The sequence below is a fragment of the Motacilla alba genome, chromosome 8 (assembly GCF_015832195.1).
Source record: "Motacilla alba alba isolate MOTALB_02 chromosome 8, Motacilla_alba_V1.0_pri, whole genome shotgun sequence".
In the NCBI taxonomy this organism is placed as follows: Eukaryota; Metazoa; Chordata; class Aves; order Passeriformes; family Motacillidae; genus Motacilla; species Motacilla alba.
In genome coordinates, this window is record NC_052023.1 from 1,360,223 (window position 1) to 1,385,646 (window position 25,424).

The window sequence follows — 25,424 nt, forward strand, 5'->3', positions numbered from 1 at the left end:
AGCTCCAGAGGCACTTCTGCCTTTCCAATGGGGGGGAAGCTCTGAGCTGCTTCGTTCCGTCCGGCCCCACTTCACAGAGCTCCTCTCATCTGCTGTCAACCGCACAGGAGACAGGAACAAAGTGACAACCGTGGTGACAACTTACAGACACCACAGAGTTTCCATTTCACCTGAGCTAAACAGGCAGCCTTTGAGGTGGAAGATTGATACATTCCCTGCACTAATGCTTTAAATTCCCCCAGCCCTTCCATGGTATCCAAAACTCCAGCAATGGGTGTGTGGAAAGCTGCTGTACTTGGAAATGCATCTAGCCTTTCCACCTGATTCATGGAATAATTATTTGACCTGGTTTTTGGATTTATCTCCATAATTGGGATCCGTGGAGCCTGTCAGTAAAAAGACAGTGAAATGTCCTAAGATGGTATTCAGATCTTTAAATCCTTTGGAGACTCGGCCTTTAACAATAATTAATCCAGCTGGGTACATTTCAGCAAAATTTTCCTTGCTTCACATCTCTCAAATGCCTGCACTCCCCATCGTTCCTATCCATGGGAAAGGACACTGCAATAGCAAATGTCAGAGCCCACGGATGTGATTCCAAGGGCAATCATTTTTAGAGCTCTCATTGATCATTTCAGGGCCAGCAGAAGCTCAATGCAAAGGTTGCGTCATCCAAATCCCGAGCATCTGCCACCTGCTGCTGGTTGAGGGGAAAACCGGAGAGATGGGCAGTCCTGGTCCTTTGGCACAAAGGGTTTGCTCTGCCTGAGGGGTTTGGCACGTGGATCACAGCCACGGCTGGGAATGTGGGAATGGCACCTGCTGCTTCCCACACAGGGTGTCACACGTGCCTGAGGCAAGGGCCACCAAGGGAAGTCTTTGGGCTGAAGGACAACGCTGGTGTAAAAACAAGAGGGGATAAAACGGACAGGAATAAACCCAGGTTGGAAATCAGAGGGAAATCTGTGCCTCGAGAGCAGCCAGAGCACTGAACAGCTTTCCTGTGGGAGTGATGGGGGTAAACACCAACTTGATGTTATTGCTGGTGGGATTAATAGTGTAACTCATTAAACATTGCTCCAGGGAGATCCTAAAGGCCCTTCAGGGCCTAGAGGGGCTCCAGCAGACATCTAGAGGGACTTGGGATAAGGAATTGTTCCCTGGGAGGGTGGGCAGAGCAGCTGGGGCTGCCCCTGGATCCCTGGCAGTGCCCAAGGCCAGGCTGGACACTGGGGCTGGAGCAGCCTGGGGCAGTGGGAGGTGTCCCTGGCATGGCAGGAACGATATGAGCTTTAAGATCCCTTCCGATGCAAACCATTCCATGATTCCACAATTCTGTGAAATGCCCAGCCCAGCTCACGCAGGCAGAGCCAGGGAATACAAAGCCTGCCAGCCCAGACAGTATTTCCATAAATTTGCATTTTTCCCAAGGCCAGTGAGGCGGAAGGGACCCTTCAGCAGCAGGCGGTGGGGACAGCTCTGCTGCCCACACTGCCTCCCCTCCTCCTCGGGCAGCTGCAAAGCAAAAGGGGGGGAAAGAGGGTCAATTAAACCCCAGATTTTAATTTTCTGCTGTTAAATCACATGGTCTGCAACGAGCTTTAATCACTCAGGACAGCAAACTGGATTTAGCAGAAGGAAAAGCTTCTCCAGCGTGGAGAGAAGTCAGAGGTGGTGAGCAGCAAGAACAAAACCTTTTAAAGGAATGATTGTGAGGCCAAAAATCCAGGCAGGGCAAAACTCCTGCAGCACATGTCATGTGGTTTGTGCCAAATGGTGGGGTCAGGCAGCAAATCAAACCCTCTTGGGATGATTCTGCTGATGTGAAAACAGATAGAGCGCTGCTGGCACCCAAAATATAATTTAATAACAATGTTAATGTTCCCTAGACCTGCAAATCCTCTCCAGACCTGCTGCGGGGCTCATTTTGATCTTCCTTAATTAATGATCCCTTAGAAGCTCTGTTTCATGTTGAAAATCACTTGCTGGAATCACTGTTTTGGAGTCACTTCCTCCAAACCATAAAGCTTTTCAAAAGAAATAAGAGATGTGGGGGTACTGAGCAAAATCAGCCCAGAACTCAAATCTGAAACAAGTCATCAAGTCCAGGAGCATCAAACAACGCCACAAAGCAGCCACAGCCACTTGGAAATTCGGGTTAAATACGAGCAGAGCGCTCGCTACGATTAATTAATGCTTAATTACACAGAAGGTGAAGTTTGCAGTGTGAGTAAGCACAAATGTGTGGGCCTGGCACAAAATCATTGCATGTGATTGCAGTTACAGCTTCATTCCTGAGCTAATGAGAATTGAGCCATCCCGGCTGTTTTAGGCTATTGATAAAGGCTATTGATAAAGGGTTTGACCTGAGCTAATGAAGAATGAGCCGGCAGAGGTAATCGATGGCCAAAGTGGATCCATTTCAAAACATTGAGGCGCTGTGTGGAAACATTTGGGGTGGGGAGACCTGTGGAGAGGAGGTACTGAGGGGTTACTCCCACTGGGGGGAAGAGATGGTGGAGTTCACTGATGGAACACAGGAGGGAAAACACCTGGAATTAGTGAGGAGGGGAATAAAACACCTGAAATCAGTGAGGATTTAGTGACAACACCTGAAACTGGTGAGGAGCGAGGATTTAGTGACAACACCTGAAACTGGTGAGGAGCTGATTGAAACACCTGAAATCAGTGAGGATTTAGTGACAACACCTGAAACTGGTGAGGAGCTGATTGAAACACCTGAAATTAGTGAGGATTTAGTGACAACACCTGAAACTGGTGAGGATTTAGTGAAAAACACCTGAAATTAGTGAGGATTTAGTGAAAAACACCTGAAACTGGTGAGGAGCAGATAAAAACACCTGAAACGGGTGAGAAGCTGCTGGGAACACCTGGAACTGGTGAGGAGATGATAAAAAACACCTGAAATTAGTGGGAAGATGATAAAAACACCTGAAATGATGGGGAGCTGCTGGAATAGATGGTGCCAGAGCTTTCAGCGGTGCCACAGCACAAGCAGCAATGGCCATACACTAAAACACAAGCTGCACCTGAACATGGGGAAGAACTTCTTTGCACTCAGGGTGGTGGAGCACTGAACAGCTGCCCGGGGAGGTCACAGAGTTTCTCTCTGGAGATATTCCAAACCCACCTGGATGTGTCCCTGTGTCACAGCTCTGGGTGATCCTGCCTCCAGCAAGAATCCGTCTCCTTTTGTCCTTCTCGGGCCAGCCCTGGGTTCCCGGGGCAGGAGATGTTTGTGGCACTTGTGGATGCTCCTGGGGCTGGCTGCTGGCCAGTGCTAGCCCTGACAGCCTCTGGGAACCATCAGCATGCAGAGGCAGGGTGAGAGGCAAACAAGGGGATTGTCCTGATAGCCCTCAGCCAGAGCCCAACGTGACACTGTCTATTAATACCCCGGTGTCACCCTGCAGAACAGCTGACCCAGGGGACAGCAAATGCCACACAGATAGCCAGGGCCTGCTGGTGACCATGTGAGGAGCAAACAAGATAAGGAGAGGGCAACAAAACCCTCGTGTCAAAGCCTTCTGTGCTGAGCACTCGGGCAGAACAGCTGGGGGGTGCCTTGTGCCAAGGTGCTGCTGTGTTTGGGCAAGGCAGGCTGTGCAGGAGTGAGGGGGAGCAGCGTGGGCCAGCCAGGGAAGCTGGGCAGGACTCACCCTGCGCAGGTGAGAGATTTAGTGCTGCTCACAACACATCCATGATGGCTTTGTGCTGTGCTCTTGTAAGGAATGTTCTCTAGGACTGAACCTAAACCCATCAGTGCTTCTCTGAGTGCTGTTACCTAAATCTGTACGTGCAGTGAGCAAAGGCACGATGAACCCCAATCCTTTCTCGTGAGGGGGAAGCAAAAAGCCACGGAGACAGCCTGAGAATGTAACCATGGGCACGTTGATGGCTCTGGTCCCCCTGCGACTGTCCTGGGGTGGCAGAGAGGCAGCAGTGCCACCCCAGGCACACGTGCTGAGGGCAGCTCTGAGCGAGCACAGCTCCCTCCAGGAGCAAGACCGGAAAGCTGGGTGCCTCTAAAACACCCAAAGCAGGCCTAACTCCTAAAGCACAGCAAATCTGTGAGCAGAAAACACAACCCAGCTCCTGAGTGAGTGGAATGGCTGAGTTAATAAACCCTGGTGCTTCATCCCAGCAGAGCCTCCTGCAGAGCTCCTTCCCACAATCATCTCAATGGATCCCTGCTCCTGAACCTCTTCCCAGCTCAATGGGGCCATTGAAGCCCAGAATAGCTGGACTGCTTGTGCTGCATCCTCACAAGAGGATGAGACTCTTGCTGCAGCCTAAGAAAGAAAAATCACTTAGCACAAATCAGCTCTTTTAAAACCACTGATTAAATAGATATTCACAAGGCAGAGCACGATGGTTTGGATGGAGCCATTGCAACCCATTACACAGCTCCTCATTCATGCCCAGGAGAGCTTTTCCCTTCCTTCTCTAATAACAGGAAAGAAAAAGAAGCCACAGGAAAGATATTAAATTGCATAAAAATAGGTGACAGGCAAATTTACAAACTTGGAGAAGCAGAGAGAGAGACAGGATTTGAGCTGGCAGCGCTGCTGGGAGCCTGGAGCCCTGCAGCACCAGCCCGAGAAACTCCAGCTCTTCTGAAGGGAGGGTGGAATTCCTGAGTTTATTGAAGGGTTACATGAGGGGCTGGTCCATACCCAGAAACTCCATCTCTGATTCTGTAAAGATCCCAGGAGCTGCTGCAGGGCTGGAGCCCCTCTGGAGCCAGGCTGGGAGAGCTGGAGAGGAGAAGGATCCAGGCAGAGCTCAGAGCCCCTGGCAGGGCCTGAAGGGGCTCCAGGAGAGCTGCAGAGGGACTGGGGACAAGGCCTGCAGGGACAGGACACAGGGAATGGCTCCCACTGCCAGAGGGCAGGGATGGATGGGATATTGGGAATTGGAATTGTTCCCTGGGAGGGTCGGGAGGCTCTGGAATAGAATTCCCAGAGCAGCTGTGGCTGCCCCTGAATCCCTGGCAGTGCCCAAGGCCAGGCTGGACACTGGGGCTGGAGCAGCCTGGGACAGTGGGAGGTGTCCCTGCCCAGGGCATGGGGGGACAGGATGATTCCATGGAATGTTCCCCCTGCCTGTGGATCCCTGCAGCCCCAGCCCCTCCCAGCCTGGATGAAGAGCTGACCTTTGTCAGCCTCACACAATTCCTCCTCCACAGCTGCTGTGCTGCCAGGTCAGATCTCACGGAAGGTGACAATTCCTTAGAGCTTTGACAATTTCCTGTGTCTCCTCAGGAAAACACGGTTATTTTTTTTCCTTGCCAGAACCCACTTTTTAACACTCTTAATCTGAAATAAACCCATCATATTCCATCTGTCATCAGCTGGGCTTTCGTTCCTGGAGTTAAAGTGGTCTGGGAGAGCAGCAGAGAGGGCAGAGTTTAATGGAATAATTCTTACACTGCACAATTTGGATGCAGCAAAGCAAAAGGGGGTCAGCTTGTTCTTCCAGCCTCCACTCCAAACAATTTAATGTCTTTATGGATGAAAAATGTCAGAGCCTTTTGTGATCTGAGGAAAACTGGGACATTCAATACAGCCCCACTTCGAGCCTTCACTCACACACCTCGATTCCTTCAGCCAATATTCATTCCCTGGCTTTTCCAGAGTTCTTTTATGCACTTAAATGGAGAGATACAGACAGAGCCTCTCCTTCGGTGCCACTGCGCCCCAGGAAATCTCTGTCCTCGGGAGTGTCCCTGAGTGCCAACAGCTGGGATCCAGCTGCTCCCTCTGGTTCCAGCGTCCCCCGGCCCTGCCGAGCTGGTCCCAGGGGACTGGAGAATTTATCCAGCCCCGGGACTGAGGCGGGAACACAGAACCAGGAGTCGTGTCTGCCCCTCGCTCGGGGCCACCAGGAAAGGTTTGCTCAGAACAAGATCTTGGTCCCAAGCCCGGTGTCAGGCCAAGCGGAGTGACTCAGCGAGCCTCTCCGGCCCCGCTGGGCAGGCTCAGCTCAGCCGCCAAAGCCCGGCTTTTCCCTGGCGTCAGCCCGGCCGTGAAATCGCTCCCGATCCTTGTGACGCCACCGGCCCCGGTGCCCCGGGGCTTTGGGGAGCCGGGAAGCGCTGACGTGGTGGGAATGCTCCTTTAGCTGACACAGGCATGAGCTGCAAGAAATTCCCGCCTGCATTTCCTCCGGCTGCCTTCAGTCTCCTCCCCTGCGGGTTTCCCGGTAAAGTTTGTTCAGGCTCAGCCTGGCCGGTTCCCATCCCCTAATCCCACCCAGCCGACGCCAAGGAAAGTTCCGGGGGTTCCTGGAGCTGGCCACAGGTGGGCAGGGGACACTGAGCCACTGATCCCACGGCTGGCAGAAGGGACTTGCAGAGGGAATGGCTCCCAAAACCAAGAGTGGAGACCAGGGACTCTGAGACCATGGGGAATGGGGTGGCTCCTTCCTTACCCACCTGGGATACTGGGAACATTTCTTCATGGAAAGGTTCTCCAGCCCTGGCACAGCTGCCCAGGGCAGGGCAGAGACCCCATCCCTGGAGGGATTTAAAATCCCTGTGCATGTGGCACTTGGGGACGTGGGGTGAGGTGGGACTCCATGATCTGAGAGAGGTTTTCCAACCTAAACCACTCCTACATGATCTTGGGAGGGTGAAAAAAAGTCTGATTTGAAACAGGTAATAGGAGCTCACGTGATGCACCTGAGACAGACCCACTCCATCACCACCTTCAGATTTTAATCTCTCCTTCCAAACTCATCGCTAAACCATCTTTAAATGTCTCTTCCTAAGGGAGTGATAAAAATTGACCAGCAAAGTCAAAACAGAGCCCAGAATAAAGATTAGAGCCAAATTACCCACGATCAGTGTAAAAATAATAGACTTCCCTAGGATAACTGGGCACTGAAATGTGATTTAGAGATTTCCAAGAGCTCTGCCAGCTCACCCTCCATGTGACTTTTGGAACACTCAGGCTGTGATGAGTTTATAGCACAGTTCTGAGATTATAAATTGAAGGGTGTGGCTTTTAGCCCTTTTATTGGGGATTAAAACTAAAAAATGTTTATCCAACCCTTCAGCAAAGCACAAGAGGAGCCTGTCAGGAGCCAGATCCCCTGCTCCCTGCTCCTAGCTCTCCTGGATGCCACGGAGCAGGATCCTGACCCTGGTTCCACTGAGCGTGGGGCGCAGGATCTGCTCCCCACAGGGCTGGAAAGGGACACTGGGCTGGGAATGCTGCTCCAGAGCTCCGGGGGCTCCCATTCCTGGAGCCTCAGAGGGCTTCACACCCACTTTCCTCTCTGTTTTAGGAAAAAGGCTTTGCCAATAATCTCCTCTCACTTCAGGGGAGCGGGGGGATGCTTTTCCTGGGATGAGCAGGCACGGGCCGTGCCGGCTGTTCATGGCAACAAGGAGAGCTGGGGGAGGGCAGCACTCCCTCCCTACAAAGCCCTGGATCTCCTCATCCCTCTCTGGGATGAGCCAGCGTTTGGGAGGCACGAGGACAACTCCAGCAGCTACAGATCCAGCCCTTCTCCCACCCAACGAGCTGGCAACTCCCACATGGAATTCCCCTCCTGCCAGCTTCCAGGGCCGGATGATTTCATCCCAAACATTTGTTTATCAACTTCCAAACCAGTAAACGAGGAGGGGAACAGTTTCACAAAAAAAAAAAAAAAAAAAAAAAAGTGAAGTTTGTGCAAAGCCATCCCTGCTAAAGCCAAACAACACAAACATAAACAAGGGAAGGTTGGATCTCTCCCTTCTCCTGACATTAAGTCATTCCCAGGATTTCATTTGAAAATCCAGGAGTGTGCTGCGAAGATTTTGTAATTACAAACCAACAAGAGAAACTATCCAGGAGGAATAATTACATAATTCCTAGCTGAACTGGCTGCTCAGAAGAATTCACAGCCTGGAAGAGCCGTAATAAATAGCTCCTCATCTCCTGGCTGCTGCAGCAGCTGATGAGTCACGGCTGTTCCCGGGATGGATCCCAGAATATCCTGCTCCTGTGTGTGCTGCATGGAAAATCAGCCAGCAGGGGCTCGCTGCTCACTGGAACAGCTCTGGGTCACACCGGTGCCCTGCCATACAGACAGAGCTGGGCAATGCTTCACTGCCTGTGGGGAATGGGAATGTGTCACTGGGATTCAGGGAATGGGGCACGCCCGGCCTGGAGGGCTCTGCTCCATCCCAGGGATTGGCACGGCCTAAACTGACCCCAGGGGGTTCAGGGAATGATTCCCTGTCCCACACTTCTGTCCTGGCAGCAGAGGAGATCCTCCTGCAGCAAAACCATCGAGAGAGAGAAGAACAGCCATGAAATCGGGAAAACACTGGGGAACAGGTTCAGGGATGAGACACAGGGAATCCAACGGGAAGAGAATGTCGAGGCTGGGAGAGCTGGGAATGCCCAGCCTGGAGAGAGCTCAGAGCCCCTGGCAGGGCCTGAAGGGGCTCCAGGAGAGCTGCAGGGGGACTGGGGACCAGGCCTGCAGGGACAGGACACAGGGAACGGCTGGAAGCTGGAAAAGGGGAGATTTAGATGGATATTGGGAATTGTTCCCTGGGAGGGTGGGGAGGGGCTGGGCTGGAATTCCCAGAGCAGCTGGGGCTGCCCCTGGATCCCTGGCAGTGCCCCAGGCCAGGCTGGATGGGTTTGGAGCAGCCTGGGACAGTGGGAAGTGTCCCTGCCCAGGGTGTCCCTCCTTCAAGGATGGAACTAAGGGATTGTTAAGGTTCCTTCCAACCCAAACCAGTTTGGGATTCTGTGATAATGCACAAGGAGAGGGGCTTTTATTCATCCCAAAAGGAAACTTGGGTTGTTCCCAGTGTTCTTTGCAGTGAGTGTGCTGGGAGGTGAAGGCAGCAGCTGCACTTTGAGATGTGCATAAACACCAGGAGATGAAAGAGCAGAACCTGTTTGGAAATGAGGCTGTGACGTTGGATGGGGAAAGGCCTTTCTTAGCCCTGTCACTCTGTCAGTCTCCCCCACTGGGGAATCTGTCCTACAGTTCCCAAAGAATCCTGACATTCCCTGAGAGTGGCAAACACACCTTGGTGTGGCACTGAAGGTCAGAGAACACACGCAGGTACCTAATAGCTAATTACACAGGTATAGGGATTTTAATTGCATTATGGAATCCCAGAATTATTTGGGTTGGGAGGGACCTTAAAAATCATCCCAGTGCCACCCCTGCCATGGCAGGGACACCTCCCACTGTCCCAGGCTGCTCCAAACCCATCCAGCCTGGCCTTGGACACTGCCAGGGATCCAGGGACAGCCACAGCTGCTCTGGGAATTCCAGCCCAGCCCCTCCCAAGGAACAATTCCCAATTCCCAATCTCCCATCCAGCCCTGCCCTCTGGCAGTGGGAGCCATTCCCTGTGTCCTGTCCCTGCAGGCCTTGTCCCCAGTCCCTCTTGGAACTGGAGCCCCTTCAGGCCCTGCCAGGGGCTCTGAGCTCTGCCTGGATCCTTCTCCTCTCCAGGGGAGCACCCCCAGCTCTCCCAGCCTGGCTCCAGAGGGGCTCCAGCCCTGCAGCAGCTCCGGGGCCTCCTCTGGGCTCTCTCCAGCAGCTCCAGGTGCTGCTGATGTTGTCCCCAGGGCTGGGGCAGCTCTGCAGGTGGGGCTCACCTGGGAGGCTCCTGCAGGTGCTCCCACCCTGCCTCGTGCTGGATCTGCCTCGTTTGCTGCTTCCAGCCCCGAGCTCCTGAGAGCTGCTCTGCCTTCCCAGGAAAGACGTCAGTGCTGCCCTAGATACCGAGGCTGCTGCTCCGCACGGCCCTTCCCAGACTTCCACTTTATTTCTCATGTTATTCCCAGCACTTTTGGCTTCATCCTCACTTCACCTTTCCTGCTGCCCACATCCAGCCCTTCCAGCTCCCTCTCCGTCTCCAACACGCAGCAAACCAAGTGTTTATTTCTCATTTCTCCAACCTTCCCACTCCAGGAGTCCTCCTCATCCACCTGCAGATCGGAATCCCTCCTGGCTGGGTGATCCCAGCTCCTGGGGCTCCTGTCCTGGTGGGATCCCATGGATGCTCCTCATGGATTGCCCACTCCCGCCCTCAGCTCCAGCCCCAGCTCCCCTGATGGGAGCCTCAGCTTGAGAGCTCCGAGTTGTATTTTGTGCTCTCCTAAAAGCCATAAATGTCCTGTCAGTCAAAGGCAGCTCCTGTCCCGTTCCCTGCCTCCCAGGAAGGATCCCACCCATCCCAGCTGCTGTGCTTGGCTCCTGCTGGGGCTTCCCAGCATGGCCCGAACCCCTGGAATCCAAAAGCTCCAGATTCCCCTTGGAATCTGCTGCTTCCATGGGGCAAATCTGCTTTTCTGGCAGCTGTCCATGGCAAAGGTTAATCCTGTGGGAGCAAGAATCCCCAGCACCACCTGGGTGTCTTTTCCAGCTGTATTTGCTTTCCCCAGTCCTCTGGTTTTTCTGTATTCCTACCCAAAAAACCATCAAATAATGCAATAATTCCAGGAGTTTTATCATCAGCCCATCATGTTTCATCCATGGCTCCTAACAATATTTTATAAAGGAATCCAACCCTTTGGATTAATTGGCTTCACTCCCATTTCACCAGCAAGCCTACACCTATGGCCTCCATCCCAGAAAACAGGGATAAACATCAGGCTGGAATATCCTGGAGCTTGCAGGGAACACAGAGCCTCATTCCCTGACACTGAGTGGGAGCACAGCCTGGGACGTTTCCTGGAGTCCCCCAATCCCTGTGATCCAGCAGGTCCCCGGGGAGCAAAGGGACCTGGAAGGGAATTGCCCTAATCCCAAATTCCACATCTGCCATTTGTATTTCAACCCCAAATTTCCTGCTGATATCCAATCCAGGCAAACCTAAACAGCCAGAAAATGAAACGTGGGAATGTTCCATCAGAAAAGTGGGAATTTTCATGAAGTTTCAGAGCTGTGGTAACCACGGCAGAATTAGGTTTAGTTTTGGTGTTGCTCCTTACCGGAATTGTTCAAGTTTATTTGGAATTAACACGGAAATACAAACACCTGAGGGAGCACAGCAAAAACTCCCTAAAGCTTCCCTCTGCAATCCCAGGGACGATGCCAGAGCCGGGCCAAGCTCCCCCTGCTTGGGATGGAATCTGCCTGGAAAGGTCCTGGAGAAGCAGAGTCAATTCTGGGAATAAACCCGGGAGCTGATTCTGGGATAAACCCAGGAGCTGATTCAGGATAAGCCCAGGAGATGATTCAGGATAAACCCTGGAGCTGATTTTAGGATAAACCCTGGAGCTGATTTAGGATAAACCCTGGAGCTGATTTTGGGATAAACCCGGGAGCTGATCTGGGATAAACCAGGGAGCTGATCCGGGATAAACCAGGGAGCTGATTTTGGGATAAACCAGGGAGCTGATTTGGGATAAACCCGGGAGCTGATTTTGGGATAAACCCTGGAGCTGATTTTGGGATAAACCCAGGAGCTGATTCAGGATAAACCCGGGAGCTGATTCAGGATAAATCCAGAAGCTGATTTTGGGATAAACCCTGGAGCTCATTCAGGATAAACCCAGGAGATGATTTCAGGAATAAACCCAGGAGTTGATTCGGAATAAACCCTGGAGCTGATTTGGGATAAACCCAGGAGCTGATTTTGGGATAAACCTGGGAGCTGATCCAGGATAAACCCAGGATCTGATTCGGGATAAACCCAGGATCTGATTCGGGATAAACCCAGGAGCTGATTCAGGAATAAACCCAGGAGCTGATTCGGGATAAACCCACGGTGAAGCTGCAGTGCCCCAGCCCCACCTGCTCTTCCCGAGCCCAGCAGCCTCCAGGCTCGGGTTTGTTTTGTTTTCCCTCTCTAAAGGCTCCATTTCCCACCTGGCAGCAGAGCCAGGGCCAGCCAGGAGCAGCCTCTTCCCGAGGAACCACCCGTGGTGGTGGGATGCTCAGGAACGCTCCTTTGGAAGGGAATCCAAGCGTGGCTGGGAGCCCCTTCAGCATTCCCAAGGGACCCTGAGGGGCCCGGGGAGGACCAGGAGCACCCTGGGCTGTGGGAGGTGTCCCTGTCACAGGATGAGCTTTAAGGTTACTGCCAAGCTGGACCATTCCAGGACTCTGGAATGATTTTCATCCCAACCAGGGGCACCCAGTGGGTTTGCAGAGCTGATCCCTTCCCTGCTCTCCAAGCTCTGTATCCCAGGTCTTCCCCCTCACCACCAGGGTGAATAAACGTGGGGGTTTAATTTTCCGTAGTGCTACAGAGAGTGAAGATAATTTGATTTATCCCCACACAATTTCCCCCTTCCCTGCTGTGTCCCGAGACCTCATCCCGGCCACGTTTCCCCCACTAATTCAAATTTTCCCAGCATCTCCACTCCCGTGCCCCGTGGACACTGAGGAGACGCTGTCCTGTGCTCAGAAAGGTTGGATGAGCTGGGACAATCCCTGAAAAGCCACGGGATCTGTGGGATGAGGGCTCCCGGCAGGAATCCATCAGCTCGGTGTCACGGGCTGGTTCCCGCGGAGCTCCTCTGCAGCATTCCCACATTGAGACAATTAACACGTTTTTCCCAGGCTCTTCCTTCCAACAAAAAGCTAAAAAAAGCGAAACTGCTCTGAAAGGCTCGCAGGCATTTTCTGCCCTAGAATTTAGAGTTACATAAAAAAATGAGACTTATAAATAAGAGTTTACATTAAAAAAACAACAAAAGCGCGCAAGTAATTGGGGCTGGGGAGAAGCAGACCCTATAAAATGATAAATAGACCCTATAAAATGATTACTAAACCCCTTTTTAAGCCAAGCAATAATTTTGCCACTTGGAAATTGGCTTTTTTCTCCCCGGAAACAATGAAAACTCCCGCATTAAGGAGCAGCGTGAGCACTTTAACGCATCCCTAACAGGGCTGTTGTCGATTGTGCCGGACAAAGGCGATTCCCCGGGCGCCGGGGAGGTTTTCGGGAGCAGCCCGGGGCTGGAGCGGGGCCAGGGCAGGGCTGGGATGCGGGATGCTCCCATTCCGCCGCTCCATTGACGTCAGCGGGAGCTTTCAAAGCAGCCCCGCACGGCTGAACTCGGCGAGGAAAGGCTGAAAAACCTGGCGGCTGCTCCAGCAGCGGCGGAACGAGGGGGTTCTCTCCCTCCCGAACCTTTTGCTGGTTTGTTCGCCTTTCTTCACACCCTTCATCGGGTTTTTAAATCAATCAAAACACGATTAAAATGAGCAGCGAGGGTCAGCCCAGCTGCCTCAGGCTCAGCTCCTGCGAGGAGAGGATTTTCAGGGCTCTTTCCAGCCCACACCAGGCTGGGATTTTGGGATAAAGCGAACCAAGACAATGCAATCGCTGTGGAGGACACTTCGTGTGCTTCCAAAGGGGATGGAATGGCTCTTTGCACTGGAGCTCACATGGTTTAGGGAAGGATTTTCCAGCCCTCATTAAAAAAACCATTTCATAGTGCATGGAATGAAGGTGTTCTGTGATCTAAGCCGGGCTCCACCCTCTGGGTCACTTCCAGCTCAGGATAGTCTGTGATCCCAGGATTCTGTGATTCCCTGATTCCATTATTCCATCATTCCATGATTCCATTATTCCATCATTCCCTGATTCTATTATTCCATCTTTCCATGATTCCATTATTCCATCATTCCCTGATTCTATTATTCCATCTTTCCATGATTCCATTATTCCATCATTCCACCATCCTAAGCTCCAGGATCTTTCTTCCTGCAGTGGCTGCCCTCTGTCAGCAAAGACATTCCCTGCCTGGTCCCAGAGCTCAATCCCTCTGCCAGAACCCCAAATTCCCAGGGCAGTGGGGAAGAGCAGAGGGATGATGATGATGATGATGATGATGGGTTTGGGGCTGCAGTTTGGAGGGAAAGGCTTTTAATCACACCTGGGCTCCTTTGAGAAGTCCTGAGGAGGCTCCTGTGGAAGTCAGGGCTGGGAAAAGCACCAGAAGATCCTTTGTTCAGTTCTTTGGAATAAGCTTGGGCTGAGCTTTGGGCCTGGGGAGCAGAGGGAATTCCCAACATCCACCAGCCCTGCTCTCTGTTGGGAAGGGAACTCGGACACAGGGGGCACCGGGATTTATCCTGTGCAGAACAACCTGAGTGCCTGGCAATGTGGGCCAGCCCCCGGAAAAGCTCTTCCATTATTCCCACCTTCCAAGGGGATAAATTGCAGGGGCCTGGCCCAGCAGGAGCGGGGAGCTGCTCTCAGGATGGCAGAGCTGGAAACCACAGGCTGTGGGGCTGCGTTTAAACAGAACAATTCACTGAACTTGGGGATTCTTTGTGCGTGACAAACTCCAGGTCAGCAGGAAGCCCAAATTTCCCTTATTAAATTTTGCTTCTTTCTGCTGGAAAGAAGAAAAGAAACCCCTTTTCCATCGTGATGCTCACTGAGTGCCTGAGATTGGCTAATCTGCCAGGGAATTGGAGCTAAGAGAAATCCATATCCCAGTTATTAGCCCCTGGAGAAGAGGGTTAGGAAAGAAATCCTGATCAGGCTTTCAGAACAGGAATCTCATTCCTAAGCCTGCTCAGATGTGAGAGTGGAAAAAGCCCCAGAACTTTTAGAAATGCTGAGAGCTGAGCTTGCATTCACGGGATCCTGGAATGGTTCAGGCTGGAAAAGGCCTCAAGGATCACCTCATTCCACCCTGCCATGGCAGGGACACCTTCCCCTGTCCCAGGTGCTCCAGCCTGGCCTTGGGCACTGCCAGGGGCAGCCAGAGCGTCTCTCCACAGAACAATCCCTAACTCCCAAAATCCCATCTATCCCCTCTGGCAGTGGGAGCCATTCCCTGTGTCCTGTCCCTGCAGGCCTTGTCCCCAGTCCCTCTTGGGACTGGAGCCCCTTCAGGCCCTGCCAGGGGCTCTGAGCTCTGCCTGGATCCTTCTCCTCTCCAGGTGAGCACCCCCAGCTCTCCCAGCCTGGCTCCAGAGGGGCTCCAGCCCTGCAGCAGCTCCGGGGCCTCCTCTGGGGCTGTTCCAGCATCTCCAGTTCCTCCTGGAGTCACAGGAACCCAGGAAAGCCATCCTGGGGCTTGCTGCTCCTCCCTGACTCTCCCAAGGGAGGCTCACTGGAGACACCAGACCAGGCTGGGGAGCAGCTCCTCCACCCCGAGGGGTCTCTGCAGCCGGGGGGGACTTGGACTGAGCCCCTTGGACAAGGCAAGGAGCAGGAGGAGGAGAAGGAATAGCCTGGAAAACCAGCTCTGTGTGCATGGCAGGCAGAGATGTCCAGGAACTCGGCTGAAAAGTTTCCCATCCCAGTGAAGCTACCCAGATTCCTTCCTGGAAGTGAAGGTAATGAATGGAAATATGGAAATGTAAATACGTCAGGAGCAGCCTCTCACTCTTATCTTCTGCCTTTCAAAAGCAGCGGGAAAACACAGCCAGGAACGACTTGAAAAGACCCAGCCTGAGGAGAAGGGAAAGGTCACTAAATACCAGGAGTTAAATAGCAACCCCTTGCTGCCCCAGAGCCCCTCCACATCCAGCCCCCCACCAGCCAAACGCTGCCAATTAAATCCCACCCCTGGCTCCCCAGTTCCCTGCCAGGCAGGCATTGTCTCTGCTGCAGACACAGCGAGTTCTTTGTGCTTCCTCCAGGCTCTTGTGAGTGCAGGAGAAATATTTGGCCTCTCCTTTTCTAAATTGTGCCTACAGATTTCAGAGCTCTGTCTCTCAAATCTACCTGCTGCATATAAATCATCGCTTTGTTGGAAATCCTGCCTATTTATAGGAGGCTGTGGAATTAATCCGTCAGGAGAACCAAAACGGTTTAAGATCCAGCTGAAATCCATGGAAATAAGGTGACTGGAAGGTTTAACCCACAGATCTGGAGAGTGTTAATTCCCAGAGCAAACCTTGGCTATTTTGAAAGTCAATATAAAAATCAAAGTAAAATTTGTCCATGAAATGAGGGGGAAATCAAGCTCTGCTCCCAGGGAACAGTGACAGGACACGAGGAGAAAGCTTCAAGTTGTCCCAGAGGAGGTTTAGATTGGATATTTGGGAAAATTTCTTTCTTTCCAGCCCCGGCACAGCTGCCCAGAGCAGGGGTGGAGTCCCCACCCTTGGAGGGATTTAAAAGCCCTGTGGGTGTGGCACTTGGGGACACGGGTGGCCTTGGCAGTGCTGGGAGACTCGGTGGTCTCAGGGGGCTTCTCCAACCTCAGTAACTCCATGATTATGGCACCACGTTATGGAAAACCCCTCCGGCCTCACACCCAAGTGCCACATCTCATCCTGAACCAGGGAGCAGAGGGAGCCAAGGTCAGGGTGACTCCTGGTCCCGTGGGTATCACTGCACTGATAAATCTGTTTATATCCCAGCACAGAGATATTCCTGTCACTCCAGCTGCAATCTGGGAGCTGTGCAGCACCTATCCAAGATTCCTGAGCTGTCAGGAATCCTGGGATCTGGTCCCACCGCTTCACCTCAGGACAGAGTTTCTGCTCCCCCCCCCCAAAGTTCAGCCTCTGCAGCTCCAGCGTCAGGCCTGAGTCTGGGGCCATCCCCTGAACAACCACAAATCCCACACCGCCCCAGCAGGAACTGCCTGCTGGTGCAATCCCAGCTTCCCTTTCCCCAAGATGAGTTCCAAGCCCCATTCCCACCGCTGAGCACAGAGCAGAGCCCTCCCCCCAGCACCCCAAAGCAGCAGTGAGCGAGGCCCCACACTGGCCACCAGGGGATGGAAGCCAGCAGCTCCTCTCCTGAACCTGGGGGAGAGCCTGGAAGCTAAAGGTCACCCACGGAATCATGGAAAGGTTTGGGAGAATGAAAGTTCATCTCATCCCACCCCTGCCACGGGCAGGACTCCTTCCCCCAGGCCAGGGGGAAGGTCCAGTTCAAAATTTCCTTTTGGATGATGGAACAGAGGAGGGAGAAGCTCTGAAGAAGCCCAGAACATTTATTCCAGAGGGAAGGAATCCCTGAAGACGTTTCAACCAGGAATTAATGAGTGTCACCCCCTGTGTGGGCTCTGAACAGCAACCAGGAGCTTACATAGGTCTGGTTTAGCAAGGCTCAGCCTGACTCAAGCTAGGCCAGGATGGGGTGAAGAACTGGCTTTGTTTTCACCTGGGCACAGCTGAAGGGAATTTTCTTGGGATAACTTTATCCCTTCCTTCATAAATCCACCCCTGCCAAGGCTCCCTTTGAGCTGCACAGTTTCCCTCACCTGAAACCTCCCTGGCTGATCCCACGGCTCTGATCTGTCCCAGCCCCATCCCTGACAATCTCCCCAGTGGGACTCGGGGCTGCTCAGGATTTGTCTCAGTTCCTAGAGCTAAAATGATTTCTGTTCCCCTGCAGCCACAGAAATGGGGCTCTCCTTTCTCCAAAGGAAACGCTTTTTCCCATCACTTCCTGGGCTCTTTGGGCGCTGATGTTGTCCATAATTAATGCACAGGATATCTCCCCTTCCCTTCATTTGTAAATCTGGCAAATCAATTACCACTTCCCAACCAATATTCCTCTTTCTTGGCTTATTTGGGCTCCTCCTCAGGAGGAACTTTCCAAAACAAAGCAACAACTGCCCCTGCAAAACCGCAAGGGGAAGCCATGGGACAAGCCCCAAGATAGGCTGGGTTAGATTGGGCGTTGGGAAGAGATGTTGGGAAGGAATTCCTCCCTGTGAGGCCCTGGAATGGATTTCCCAGAGCAGCTGTGGCTGCCCCTGGATCCCTGGAAGTGTCCAAGGCCAGCTTGGAGCAGCCTGGGATGGTGGAGGGTGTCCCTGGATGGAATCAGATCATCTCCAACCCATCCCATCCCAGGATTCCATAATTTTAACACAGGCCCTGCATTGTTCCTCTTCTCCAAGCATTCCCCTTCCTGTTCTCTTATCCCTGGAACTGCACACGAGAGGAGCAGGACGTGCTCTGGAGAAGCCAACCCCATCCCTCCCCAGCACCATTCCAAGGCTCAGAGCCTTGGACATTTCTATATATTTGTTAACATTTTATTTATATATTTACATATCAGGGGATATTTTTATTCCTCTGTACAAATATTGACCTGTAGGTTGATCCCAGAGCCACGGTTAAACGATTGGAAACCATAATGAGATTACAGAGAATAAATTCTGCGTAAACCCAGAATATTTGTGTGTAGGTGAGGATTTGAAGAAGCAGAATACACAATCATCTCTAGATTCCCACAGATTCCATAGACTATCCACACTGGAAGACCACACGGATCACACCAGCCAAAGACTCCAGCCCTGAAGTCCACCAGCGGATCTTTGCCTATAAAATGAGGTTTTGGGGTTGTCCCAGCCCCAAGCTGGGCAATGCCTCTGGAATGTCCCTGGGCTCCCTGTCCCCCTGCCCTGGCCCGAGCAGAGGCAGCAGCAGCTGCTCCATCTGCTCATTAAAATGCAACAGGGAGAAGGTGCCGAGGTGGCACCATGGAATCGCTCCAGCGAAGGACGTTTTAGGGACTCGTTAATTTTTAAAGGAAAATTGAGGTTCATAAACACCTGAGAAGGAAAATAAACCAGGACGACGGGAAATTTTCCATCCTTTCCCCACCCTGTCCCCACAGTCCCCGCTCGGAGGCGTCGCGAGGGTGCCTCAGATCAAACTCTGAGCAGGGAAGATCAGAGAAGGAAATATTCAGCAAACCCACAGCTCCAGGAGCCCCCTTATCCATGTTCCCATCCAGCAGCTGCTTCTCAGCCAGGAAAAATCCTGATTTCCAAGCTTTTGTGCCCACCAGAAGTGCTGTGATCTGGACAGACCCATGGCATACTCACCAAATCCACGAATGGCGGCGATTGGGTAAAATATTAATATTTAACATCTTCCCAGCTGATCCTTCTCCTCTATCATCCGAAAAGAGTCAGGACATGTCCTGCCAGTTCCCAGCTTGAGTCCCTCTGGAGTTGGCTCAGTGGCACGGAGATGTTTCCAGGAGTTTTTATTCTTTGGGATTACATGGCAACTCCCCTTGCAGGTGGATGCCACTTTCCAGAGGAAGGCAAATACCTTGGCAAGCAAAAAGTGGGGGTGCCTGTGGAACAGCCTCTATGGACTCCCAAATTTCTTCATTTCTAGCAGGAGAAAGAAAAAATAAATCTATTTCTGGCACCCCCCCTTTGACTGCAGCTTCCCGCTCTCATTTGTAAAATCCCTTCCAAGGATCCTGAGACAGGGGGGGCAAAAAAAAACCTTTTCCAAGCCGCAGCAACATCCCCTTTTTGCCGTTCCTCCTTTCCAGGTCACATCCCTCCTTCCTCCGGAGCCGAGGCAAAGTTTTGTGACGCTGCAGAAGCCCCGCGGGCGGGTCCCTCCCGCGGAGCGCGCACGGGGCTGAGCCGCGGGGCTGCAGCAGGGACGCGCCCCGGCCGCGGGGCTACGGCCGGCAGGGACCGGGCTGGGGCGCCCAAAGGCCTGGATCGTCCATCCCGCCCGAGCGGGAACGGCGGCAGAGCTGCCGGCTCCCTGCCAGGGGTCACCGCGAGCGGAGAGGGGAGTGCTGGGCGCTCCGTCCCTCCCTCTGTCGCTGCTGTCACCCGGGCGCGGGGCTGCGCCTGCCAGCCCGCTCCATCCCGCTCCAGGTGCTGCTCCTGCGGGAGAAGCCCGGCGGCGGGACCGCGCCAGCCGCAGCCTCGCCCCGGCGGCTTTCTGTGCGTGTGCGTGTGTGTGTGTGCCTCCCTCTCTGCATAAAATGGAATTTTACAAGATTTACAAGATCTAAATCCCGCCGCTCCACATCAAACCCGACGCGGCTCCCTGGTGCAGCGAGACGTCAGGGGTGGGTGGGAGATGGGGCCGCATCCGCCCGGCAGCGGCTCCCGAAATTCCGGCCCCCCCCGCGCCCCCGCCGGAGCCGGGAGGGGACCCGGGGACAAAGGGAGGGCTGGGAGAGCCGAGGATGGAGGGACGGAGGGATGGAGGGATGGGAAGCAGACCGCGCTGGATCGGGAATGCTGGCAGGGCTCTGCCCCACCCGCGCCTTGCGGGGGTGACAAAGGGGACCCGATGGCGCCTCCGCCCCCCGGGAAGGACAAAGTTCGGCGGCACCGGACGCGCAGCAGGCACCGGAACATTTCCCCTTCGCCGGGTTGGTTTGTTTGTTTGTTTGTTTGTTTTCCCCCTGAAGTCTCCAGACGTTTCACCTTGACAACCAAGGGAAGGGATTTTATCCATCAGCTGGAATCGAAGGTGTCGGGAAAGGGGGATAAGGGGATTTGTATAGGTGATGGATTCGTACAGGCGATGGATAAATGGGATTTTATAGGTGATGGATAAATGGCATTTCTATAGGTGATGGATACATTTCATCAGCCATCAGCGATCCGCAACATTCCCTATTCCCAAAGCAGCAGGAGGGGACAGCAGGGGACAGAGCAGGGGTCACCCCACGGATCTCGGAGGATCCACGATCCAAGCCCCCCTCCCTGCAGTTAACTCCGAGCTGGAAAAGCAGAACGAGGAGCTGTTTCAGCAATTAAGATGCCAAATCCAATTTAAAAATCCAGGGAAGGGGAGAGTGGCAGTGTCATTCCATCCCCACTCAGACTCCCCAGCTGCTCTGACACACTCAAAGCTCAGGAAAAGCTTTTCCAGACTGGGAAAACTGTGTGGTTCTCTCCTCTGACTGGGAGATGAGACATAAATCCTTATTTTTATTCTATTGACGTTATTGATAAAAAAGATTTAACAAATCTATAAAAATAGGGGCCAATTAAAGGTGTAAGGGAAAGATCAGGATGGAGCATGGAATCAATCTTTGGATCAATATTCCAAAAGTTTGCACCTCTCCTTGGCTTTGCTCCATCTCCACTTTGGTTTGGCAGGAGCCAGTTTTACTCACAGGAGTGAAGGATTTTGCGTAAACCACAGAATTCTGCCTCTTATCCATGAAAAAGGTGCCCAGCAACCATGGGTGGAGGTAAATAGACAGATACACAGGCAGGTCCGAATCATGGAATCCTGGAATGGTTTGGGATGGAAGGGACCTTAAATCCATGGAATCCTGGAACGGTTTGGGATGGAAGGGACCTTAAATCCATGGAAACCTGGAACGGTTTGGGATGGAAGGGACCTTAAATCCATGGAAACCTGGAACGGTTTGGGATGGAAGGGACCTTAAATCCCACCCTATTCCATGGCAGGGACACCTTCCACTGTCTCAGGCTGCTCCAACCCCATCCAACCTGGCCTTGGGCACTGCCAGGGATCCAGGGGCAGCCCCAGCTGCTCTTGGAATTCTTGGAATTCAAGGCCTGCCCACCCTCCCAGCCAGGAATTCCTTCCCAATCTCCCATCTAATTCCACCCTGTGGCAGTGGGAGACCATTCCCAGTGTCCTGTCCCTCCACCTTCCATGCCTGGAAACCCCCACCCTGTGGATGAACAGCTGCCACATTCTCCTCATTGTCATTGCAGAAAAAGCCAAAATGAATTCTCTGCTAATTCTGGAGCAGTCACTTCCATCAGCTGTTGGTTTTTTCCGACCCCACCACGCTGAGTTTGTGCCTTTTCCCTCCCCATTCCCCTTTTTCTGGCGTCTCCCTTCACAATCCAGCCTTTCCCAGCATCCCAAATTTGACGTGGGGAATTGCAGGGAGCGGGGCAGTAATCACGGGGTGCTGGGTGGGAAGGAGAATAATCTTTCCCTGGGATTTTCCTCCTGTAGTTTCTTAGACAGTTCAGTAATTATCCCGAGTGAAAACCCAGGAACTGCAGGATCAACAGGACAGAAATGAACAAAATCCTAGGGCTGGGATCGGAACCCACTGGGCCTCCCTCTCTTCCACTCCCAAACCCCCAAATTGTTCATTTGGATCTCCAGATTCCATGTATTTATTAATTAGCCTTTGCAAGCCGTGCTAACGAGGAGCCTCCTCCCACTGGGCCATCCTGGCAGCCCCAACACTGATGCTCCTCCAGGGAAACTTCAAACATTTCCTGAAAAATCACACACAAACCGGAAAACCAGCCCGGAATGTTTTTTTTTTTTTCTTTTCCCACATCTCTGAGCAAAGTTACATAAGGCAGCCCCTGCTCTCCTGCTGCCTTGAAACTCTCCAGGCCCCCAGTGCTCAGGCACCTTCATTCCCTCAGTCAGCAGCAGGGAAGGCTCAGGAATGTTCCCTGTCCTCACAGCAGCCTGAAAAACACCAGCCGATATTTTGGGAGTTTTGAGACAAACCAGAAGCACAGAATATAAAAATAAGTTTATTCCGTGCTCTGTCTTCCCAGATTAATGATCTACGCTGATGCAATGTTGAGGTCTTCACCCCAGATAATGGGGTTTCACCCCAGATAAAGAAATCCTAAATATGTTTTCAGGGATATTTTTCTTCCCCCTCATTGCTAATTATGGAATAATCGCGATAACACACAACCACCCCAGCTGATCACCAAAAACCACCCCAAAAGGAGCTTCCCCACGCTGCTCCTGGCATTTATTGTCTGTTTCTCTGCACAGCATCGACCCTTTCTCACATACTGAAGCTCCTGGGGTTTTGCCACTTGCCAGTGCCCCTCTGGGGAGCACAAAGCCATTGGTGGGTTTGGGAAGGCTGCGACTGCCGGGGCTCCTGAGCAGCTTTCCATTCATCCCTCCCTGCTGGCCACGCTGATTGAGGATGATGAAATCCTGATCTGCAATTCTAATTCCCTTCTCTTTCCTGAACAGGCTGCCCAAGAGCTCCAGGAATATTATTTTACCAACCCTCACAATAAACACCAATCTCCACGAAGTCCTGAACAATGCACTGATTTCAGATCCCCAAACACAGACCCACTCACAATCATTAGCTCACAAACCCCGATTTTCGGATCAGCTACGTTTCTTCAGATATTTGGGAATTCTATCTGGTGAATAACGAGCTGTACCAACAGCAGGGTGGCTTGAAACCTGCAGGAGATTTGGTGTGCCAGGTTAAACCATGGAATCCTGGAATGGTTTGGGATGGAAGGGGACTGAAAGCCCATCCAGTGCCACCTTCCAGGGACGCTTCCACTGTCCCAGGCTGCTCCAGCCTGGCCTTGGGCACTGCCAGGGATCCAGGGGCAGCCCCAGCTGCTCTGGGATTCCATCCCAGGCCCTCCCCACCCTCCCAGCCAGGAATTCCTTCCCAATATCCCATCTAAACCTACCCACTTTCAGCTTCCAACCATTCCCTGTGTCCTGTCCCTCCATCCTTGTCCCCAGTCCCTCTGCAGCTCTCCTGGAGCCCCTTCAGGCCCTGCCAGGGGCTCTGAGCTCTGCCTGGATCCTTCTCCTCTCCAGGTGAGCATCCCCAGCTCTCCCAGCCTGGCTCCAGAGGGGCTCCAGCCCTGCAGCAGCTCTGGGGCCTCCTCTGGACTCATTCCAGAAAGTTCCTCCCAGCTTCCAGAGCTCTGGATAAAAACTCTCAGGAAATGGCACAAGCACTCGATGTTTTTCCAAAAATGGGATCCCTAAAAGTCATTTTCCAGCAGGAATTTGCCATTTCTGGAGCACTGCTCTGAACCCTCCACAAATCCAACCCCAAGTGGCCCCAGGAGCTTCCACCTTCCCCAGGCAGACACCTCACCTCCATCCTTCCCACAACACCGCCCTTCCCAGCTTCCCATAAACAAAATCCCATTTTCCGGCGGGTAACGCTCTGTCCCAGGAATCCAGCGTGGGAGAGGAGGAGTTCCCAAGCAAACCCTGCACCCAGAGGGGCCAAACTGGGAGCCAGAGCCACCACACTGGGGTAGGGGGAACGGGACAGAGGCAGGAAAAGCTGTACCAGGAGCGGAGGGAAGGAAAACACCAAAAAAAGAAGGAAAATCATCTCGTCCCTGCAAAGTTCCTGAAGAGTTTCCAACAGAATGACTCAACAGCGGCAGCTGCTCCGTGCAGAGGGGTCTGGGGCTCGCTGAGCTGGCAATTAATGAATGTTTGGATCTATTTTCCATCAACACCAGCTCTGCTGACATCCTTCCAGCACACGCTGATGGAGCTCGGAGAACCCCGGGGCTGGGAATGAGCAGCTCCCAGCAGATTCCCAGGTTCCCAGCTGGATTAAATCCTGACCTCCCGTTTTATTGCACCTTCAGGGAGCTGCGATTTTATGTTCCACTTTGGCTCCTTCCAGCCCCTGGAGCTTTCACAGTCTGAAGAGAAGCTGCTGCGGGGAGGTGGGTTCCCAGCATGGAAGTGATTCCAGGGGCAGAAACCACCACGACTTCGGGCCTCAAATGAACTTTCTTTGGTGCTCCACACCTTTGGAATGCAGATATTCCCTCAGTTAGGGAAGCAGCAGCGCTGGCTGTTCCCTGGATGAAATGAAGTGAAACAACAGGGGAAAGTTCTGGAATTCATGGAATCACTGAGGTTGGAAAAGCCTTCAGGGCCATCGAGTCCCAGCTCTGCCCAGCCCCTGCCTTGTCCCCAGCCCAGAGCTATGAGTGTCACTGCCAGGAATTCCCTGGACACCTCCGGGATGGGGACTCCAGCCCTTTCCATGGAGAAATTCCTGCTGATGTCCACCCTGACCCTTCTTCCAGGCTGTTCCCTCTCCTCCTGTCCCTGTTCCCTGGAGCAGAGCCCAACTGCCCCGGCTGTCCCCTCCTGGCAGGAGCTGTGCAGAGCCACAGAGCCCCCTGAGCCTCCTCTGCTCCAGCTGCAAATTCCCTGTGGATCAGGACCCCTGTGGGCACGCTGATGATCTGGGATGAGCCATCTCTCCTATCCAGCATCCTGAAGCTTCCTGAAGTCTCCAAGCTCTGCCTGCGGGTCCCTCTCCACCAGGGAACCCCTCTGGACAAGCCAAAGGGATGCCCAGTGCTGGAATTCTCTTCCCTCTTCCAGGCCAGGAGGGAAGCTGAGCCCCTGAACGCTCCTGGATGAGTAAGAAACCCCCAGGGGGCGTTTCCAGCCCACAGCATCCAAAGCTGGACTTGGATCCAGACCCTGACACAAAGATCTGGATCTCCAGCCGAGGAACAAGGAGCAGGATGGGGCAGGGAAGGCCCTGAGCATCCCCAAACCTTCCTGGTTTCCCTGCACCTCCTCCACTGCGCTGATTTATCCGGGAATAAAATCACTGCCTCTGGAATAGGTCACAATATTATGACTTATAACCCCCACGGTTTTTTCTTCCCTGTCTCCAAGCCCTGAAGCTGCAGCTCTCCAGAGCTTTCCCCTCTCCTGGAGAGAAGCAGGGCTGGAATTTTTACACATTTTGTGTTAAAACAAGCAGCTGACAATTCGGGAGCGCCACTTAAGGAGCGATTTCCTGCCAGGAGCCGGGGAAAGCAGCGCTTTCCTCGGGCTGCTCCTTTCTCCTCTCCCCTAATGCTCATTCCCATCACCCCTCGAGTTCCTCAGAGCACAAATCCACCCGCATGGAAATATTTTACAATGTTTCCCAGGTTTTGTGGCAGGGAGGGAGCCCCGGGGCAGCCAGGGAAGTTTAATCCATTTTCCACAGGTTTCCT

At 53.0% G+C, this 25,424-nt stretch overlaps 1 protein-coding gene across 4 annotated transcripts in view; it reads right to left on the reverse strand.

Moving 5' to 3' along the window:
* The window catches only part of PDE4B (phosphodiesterase 4B), a 175,715-nt gene that overhangs the window by 68,457 nt on the left and 81,834 nt on the right, over positions 1–25,424 (reverse strand). Inside the window, exons 1-2 of one of the 4 annotated variants that reach the window (XM_038143750.1) lie at positions 19,171–19,424; positions 18,756–19,052 (exon numbers count right to left, since the gene is read on the reverse strand). The exons of 2 other annotated variants lie outside the window; for them this stretch is intronic. In XM_038143750.1, the coding sequence (XP_037999678.1) occupies positions 18,756–18,802 (47 nt within the window). In that variant the 5' untranslated portion in view covers positions 18,803–19,052; positions 19,171–19,424. Of the gene's footprint in view, positions 1–18,755; positions 19,425–25,424 lie in introns of those variants that run through there. One more of the 4 variants, XM_038143749.1, reaches the window with a different exon arrangement.